The 6640-nt window shown below is 36.3% G+C and overlaps 1 protein-coding gene across 4 annotated transcripts; it reads right to left on the bottom strand.

Annotated features, from left to right (window-relative positions):
- Nucleotides 1-655: 655 nt before the first annotated feature.
- Nucleotides 656-6640, bottom strand: LOC147866754 (uncharacterized). Of its 4 annotated transcripts, none has more exons than XM_087317231.1 (3): nt 6496-6640; nt 2803-2930; nt 656-2642 (listed from the first exon to the last, which is right to left on the bottom strand). In XM_087317231.1, the coding sequence occupies exons 2-3, from the start codon at nt 2923-2925 to the stop codon at nt 801-803; spliced, it is 1965 nt and encodes a 654-aa protein (XP_087173357.1). In that variant the 5' UTR covers nt 2926-2930; nt 6496-6640; the 3' UTR covers nt 656-800. The 4 variants fall into 4 exon arrangements, with proteins under 4 accessions (XP_087173357.1, XP_087173356.1, XP_087173358.1 ...); XM_087317230.1 differs by having other exon boundaries at nt 2803-3033; nt 6496-6599; XM_087317232.1 differs by lacking the exon at nt 6496-6640 and adding an exon at nt 5925-5966.

Here is a 6640-nt window from a genome sequence, read left to right as displayed (position 1 = left end):
CAATGATACCTAGGTAAGCGCTTTTAGATCGTTTGAGCATCAAAAGGGGAGCTTAATTATCTTTTCAACTACAATAGGACGCTTATTATTATTATTATTATTATTATTATTATTACTGAGTTCAGCTTCAACACAGCAGCTTATAATTCATAGTATTTGTGTTCACTTCAACCTAGGAGTTCTTTATTATTATGGCATCTGTTCACTTTTCCTTTAAAAGAAGATTACAGATCTAAAACAATTCACTGGAACTGCTACAAAAATACTAAGCTAAAAAACATTTTTACAAATGACGACTACAGGATTTTCCCCATTTGATTGATGACCAAAGGTTGTCAAATTTCCAAGATTTCAAAATCATTATTCCATTCTGCAATCAACTTTAAATGTCAACCGTAAAAGAAAATATACCCCAGCAGACACTTTAAACAACCCACAATCCACTCAGTCTCCTAACAGATTATGAACTTACAGATTATCATGCATGGATGAAGGGATGGTTTTGAAAAATATATAGTTGCATAAGAGCTAACTTTTACAGGCCATGTAGAGCAAAGATATATATTGCAACATATTGTGCATGAATGAATGTTCTAACTTCAAAATAGCAACATGTGCACATTGGCAAAATATTTACATAACAGATGCCTTTCAATGATGATGAAGAAATAGAGTAGAACTATTAACACACAAAATGAGAATAAAACCTGGGTCGGTGTTTTAAAGCTTTTCTGAATCCATGCTTTTTATTTACAATATACATTATACCGCAAACAATCTTCGAAACCACATAATCATGCTCAGCGTTTTAACGACCTGCTGCTTGAGAAGCTCTTCCTCCTTGAGAGGTAAGAACCAAAAGAATTGAGTATCGGTTGCTTCTTCTCTGTTCTAAGAATATGTTCATCATGTCTGACCATGGGCAATTCTCCACTCATAAGATGTCCTAATGGGCCTGAGGTAGGCGGAGTATTACTAAGTGATAATGACGGTCTTCCTTCATTTCCATTTCTCATATAGAATTGCTGCTGAGAAGCTATGGCAATCTCCTTCTCTCTCCATTTTTGTTCTCTTTCTCTTAATCTCTTCAATTCACTCTCTACTGCTGACTTTGCTCCCTCAGCCATCTCTAGTCGACGGGAAGCTTCTTTGATCATATTTCTAACGTTTTCCATATCTTCAGTTGCCATTGTTAGTTTATGCAATATTTCCTCTTCACTTGCTCTTACAGCTTCGACCTGTGCCATTGCTGCAGCTACTCTCATATTAGCAAGTTCCTCGGCTTCGTGAACTTTTCTCTTCAAAGACTCATATTCATCATTAGATATAGTAATCCCAACACCAGATTCAACCCCAGAAGCTCTTGAGGCATAAGTTTTCATAGACAAAGACTTAACTTTATCAATTGCATCTCTTTCTGCTGCCATTGCTACATCACATTCTAGCAAAGCTTTCTTCAACAAGATCTCTGCATTTTCTCTACCACTTTTGGCTTTCTCAGCTTCATCATTTGCCTTGATTGCTTCATTGAGAAGAGATTCAGCTTCCATTTTTGCTTCTTCTGCTTCTGCTTTGACTTGCTCGAATGCGTGTGATAGAGCCACTATAGACTCATTTGCTCTAGTCTCTGCTTCTATTGCAGAGGGCAACTCACTTTTAATCCTTGAAAGTTCACGAGATAGTATAGAGGCTGCTGATGTGGCATTCGCCTCTCTTTCTTTCACACTTTTCAATTCGTTTTTCATTGTTTCTAAATCATGCAATAGTGATTTCTTCATAGCAGATAAATCAGTAATATTATTGAGCTCTTTCTGGAGGTTCACCTTCACTTCTTCGAGTTCATTAGACAGTGTGAAAAGAGAAGATGATGAACTTTCATTGGAAATTTTTGTACTTTGTAGTTCTAATCTTAGATCTTCCAATGTTCTTACAGCATCTTTCACTGAAGCAACTGCATTGGCTTCATTTTCTTTCACAGATGCCACTTCTGCTTGAATTTCTCCCATTTCCTTCATAGCTTCTGCAAGCTTATGTTCCAACTCTGCTTTTCTAAGTTCCTCATTAGCTAGTTCTAATTCAGTACCTGTCCGCATGCCAACGTTCTTATCTTCCAAAAGACTAACCTTCTCTTTGTTTGCTCTTATACAAGAGAGTTTTAACGAAACTAAAGATTCATTTATGCTGGCCACATCTTTCTTAAGATCTTCAGCCTTCTGTGTTTTTAGCTGTATCAAATCCAAGGCATTTTCAACATGTCCCAATGCAACATCTCTTTCCTTTTCAGTTGCCAAAAGCTCTGACTTCATCTCTCCAAGATTTTGTATCAAGATTTCCAAATCAGAATCTTCTACAGTAATGGAAGGTTCTTCTTTCGGGGCTCTTGATTGTCTCTCCCATACTACATGCTTTTCTTCCTCCTCGGGTCCAGTTTGTTCCCTCTTATCCTCATTCTTGACAACTGCAAAACACTCTTTTACATCTTCCTTAGAGCTACCTGGCTCAACTCTTATATGCTTCATGTGCTCTAACAATTTTTTTGCCTGATCTAAGTCATGCAATGCCATCTCTTTCCTTTTCTCTTCTTTTGCTAGTTGCCATTGAAGCTTCGCTAACTCCTGTTTCAGCTCGATATCCTTCCGTTTCTGTCCCAATATGTCAAGATGTATTTAGAAGCTAAAGCGTAATGCTCTTAAAATCCTTAGTAGTCATAAAATTTCAGGCCCTCCAAAGAAAAGAGACTTGGAACTTTATTTCAACAAAATTTTGACACTAAAACTAAAAAATCTTAGTGGGAAAATGTACCTCATGTAATTTAGGTTTTTGTGACTGAAGTTTTTCGCCAAATAAGCTCACTGCAGCCTTCACTGATGCAAACGGGAGGCTGGTATCTATCTCCACCCTCTCCTTGGAAATAGTGGTTTGCATCGTTCCTGTAGATTTCAGTTTCAATATATTTTTTATACCTCTGTTTGTTCAACTAAAATTAAAAACCTTTTTGAACCCGTAAGTCAGAGTATCTCACACAGTAATGCACTGCAAAAAAGGATAGAGAGGTATCATTAAAGCAGACAAAGGGAAGGTAGATCTTCTAGGTCAAATGTTTCCACTAGCTAATGTAGTGCAAAAGAAGATACAAAGATTTTCAACTTCCACAACATTCAGCATTTGATGTTGTGAAAGTTGACAAGTCATCATATATGTAGTTCATCCGATTTCTGTCTCCCAATATTTGCTCATAAGAAAATTTGGCATTAGTACAAAGGCAAAAAGGAGAAAAAAATATGAACACTTAACCCACTACCAAAAGAGAAAGATAAATCCTTGGTTTTAGATAGCCTTCTATGAAAGATAAATCTTCATTTTCTTTCTGTGTTTTTTTGTAAATCATTTAATAGTACATTCTCCGCAATCTTTCATGTTAGTTCCACCTTGTTTTAGTGAATTTCTTTTTTTACAGGGATTCTTTTTTTACCCACATCTACAATGAACAACTATGCATACAAGCTAGACAGCTTTTCGTTCTTTCTCATTCAACAAGGATTAAAAATTATGAAGTGAATAGAAGAGGGAAAAAGTACTCGTTGGAAGGGGAGGGATCCAACCAGTGAGAGGTTCATATTTACATCACCACAAGAGGAAGGAGAAAAACAAAAATAAATGAAGAATGGAGGAACAAGAAGATGTTTCCATTAGTAGAGGATTTGGATTCGTCCAATTCTATCGACATTTTACGGTGTAAAAGTAGAAAACCTCATTGGGCTTGGCACTGGACAAAGAATTGTCTATTAAAAACCCCAGTATCATTAGGAAAAGTTCTTATTTCTATCGGTTAAACCTGTTCATTCTAATCAATTCTGCTATATCTTGGAATCAAGACAATCTACAACACTTTTTCTGTAATTTTTTCCATTATGTGTTTAAGAGAATGAAAACAGAAAATTCAAATACAAAAAACAGATAACCTTACACACAACCAAAAAGAAAATAGGAAAGCTTTAGCTTTTCCAAAGATAAAAAAAGGTTTGGTGTCTTGTACACAAAAACAGATAACCTCATATATAAAGCATACATAAAAAAGTAGAGTGAGAACAAAAATATTTTGAAGTGGCAGATGAAAAACTATCAATGTTTGTCACAGATGCTGAAAGATGTACATATAACACAACAATTTCCAAAATGTCATCAGAATTAGTAATGCCAATATCCTGATGACTCTTCCGCAAACTGGAGACTCCTTTATACATTTTTTGATAGGGTGGAGTTAGAAACAGTGTCAGTCCACCATTACCACTACAGACATGAAACTAAATCACCATAGATAAAATTACATTCAGTGTGATGATACTGTCAGCCAGTTACAGCACATGATTGCTGAAGTGCCCTCTACCAGTGACTTTTCTCATTGGTTATGGAACACTTGATTCCTTGCAACTATCTGTCTAAGGTCCTTAAGCAATCACTTAGTACATACAAAACCATTTAGATGGAAAATAATGATACTTCTGTAAAAGCATATTCGGAATAAGGCATGATGCTTCATTTCCACAAATCAACAGGATCCGCATAAGCTGGTCCTCTTCTAACCATACAAGCATGTCACTACCCCGACAACTTGCATTAGATCACCTAGGGAGGGGGAGGGAGGAAAGGTTTAAGGAAAGGGATTGACCGTTGACTATGCCACTTCTTCCAGACAACAGAGAGGTGAAAAGTTTGCTAGATGGACACAAGGTGCACTTAGTTGCAATTGCTGGCAGGAAGTGTAACAGCTTACATTCTTGGAAGAAAAGGAGAATGAAATACATTCACAAGTGATATTACTCCAAACTACCTAGTAGATTCATGGATTACTATACAATAACCTTCAATGCCACTTCAGATTTCAAAGGATTGAATACTGAAATTTCAAAATTCAGAAAGATTATGCAGTCTTGCTGATTCGTTCAGTCAAATGAAAAGGTGAAAACATGAGTTTGATGATGTCCAATAGCCTCTTCATTAGTAGTGTTTGCAGTAACAGTGTAACTTCTTGCCAGGGCTTCCATTGCTGTAATTAATGTGCTCATTCTTCCACCCCCCAAGCAAGCAATTGGTTTCTCTCACCTATTGCTCCGAAAGTCATTCAAAACTTACTTTGAATAGGGAGACTGGCAGATTGGTTAGGAATCAGGATGGACAGTAAATCTCTTGAAGGTTTTCTATGTAATGCTCACTAGCATTTGTTTTGCTCACCAACAGCATTCAAGAAAAGCTGGGATGGGAAACCAACAAAACTACAAAAACGTAACCAAGCAAGCAGTCAAGCCACAACACAGAATGAGGGTTTCGGTTGTCACAAAAGTTAACCAAAAACGTCCCATGGCACGAGCTGATGATAGCCATGCAGAACCGGTGCAAATTTTTGTTTCGTTCCATTAAGGACAAGCATATGGTTCAGGTGTCAAGTGTTCACACATTGTATTCATTTATCAGGGCTGGTAAGATTTTTCATGCTGTCTCCAAATAAACCACTTGCTCACTGCTAGTCCAGGCCCCGAGTTTTGGAGCTTTGAATTCATCTCATGTGTCCACTACCATGGGGTCAGGATCCATTTACTCAGCATGGATTGAATGAACACAGAAACCCTCAAAATAAAGAAGATAAAGAACGAAAGAATAGTGCATGCTAGAAGTAGGAACTTCAAGATTGAGCTTGATGGAAGGCAGAGAGAAAGCAGCGAAAGTTTCAATTTTTGCCACAGATGTCGAAAGCAGTATAGAAAAATATACCTTACACACGGAACAGAAATTAATTCTCTTTCATTGGAAAAAGAAGAATATGTTTTTCACAGACAAATATATAATCTTATTTTTCCCAAGTAACAGATAAATACCACAATGGAAATTTGATACAGATGTTAAAAGATGTATATACCCATCTTTACCTTATATGCGCAATAGAATTTGATATTTTTTTCCTGAAAACACAAAACAAAGAATTGAAACTCTTATACATAAAACTATATATACAAAAATAAAATAAAACAAGATATTTTGAGACTAAAGCATTAAACGCAAAAGGGTAGAATAATCCAAATCTAGGAAGACTGAATAAAACAAGCGTAGATCCATAACCCTATACATAAAATACGTGTAAAAGAAGACGGAATAAAGGAAGTACAGATTAATATAAGCGTACATGTCAAGCACACAATAGAAGGGAAGGATGAATAAAACAAGTACAGGATAAATAACCTATGCATAGAACACCCATACAAAGGCAGGAAGAAAACATGTAGATCAATAAAAAATGGAGGTTAGAATGAATTACCTTACATAAAAAATTTGCTATAAACAGATAAAAACGTAGAGAGAAAGAGGTATACATAAGCACATACAGCATAAAACACACTTCTCTATCTATCTATCTACCATTGGTTTTCAACATAGATTCTACGTACAGTTATCGAATTTCGTATAATCATTTTCATTTGACAGGGAAAGCAGGGATCATACCTCACGGAAATCCGCACAGAGAGATGAAGACGACGACAAAGAAGAAGAAGAAGAAGAAGAAGAAGAAGGGCGACTTTCTTCTTTCATAAAAATACTGTGTGTGTGAGTGTTTTCCAAGTTCAAATCGAAGGTTTCGGAAAATTGC

The sequence above is a fragment of the Azolla caroliniana genome, unplaced genomic scaffold (assembly GCF_043228905.1).
Source record: "Azolla caroliniana isolate FFs.n. ecotype wild unplaced genomic scaffold, voAzoCaro1.0.p SCAF_3, whole genome shotgun sequence".
NCBI lineage: Eukaryota > Viridiplantae > Streptophyta > Polypodiopsida > Salviniales > Salviniaceae > Azolla > Azolla caroliniana.
Note: the sequence above shows the minus strand (reverse complement) of the source record. Positions and strands in the feature narration are given on the sequence as shown.

What these genes read in the sequence shown, in the direction of transcription:
- LOC147866754 (XM_087317231.1), bottom strand. Translation starts at nt 2,925, where the DNA reads ATGCAAACCACTATTTCCAAGGAGAGGGTGGAGATAGATACCAGCCTC. An exon ending in AAAAACCTAAATTACATGAG is followed by an intron (nt 2,643 to 2,802) that starts GTACATTTTCCC and finishes ATATTGGGACAG; the next exon opens with AAACGGAAGGATATCGAGCT.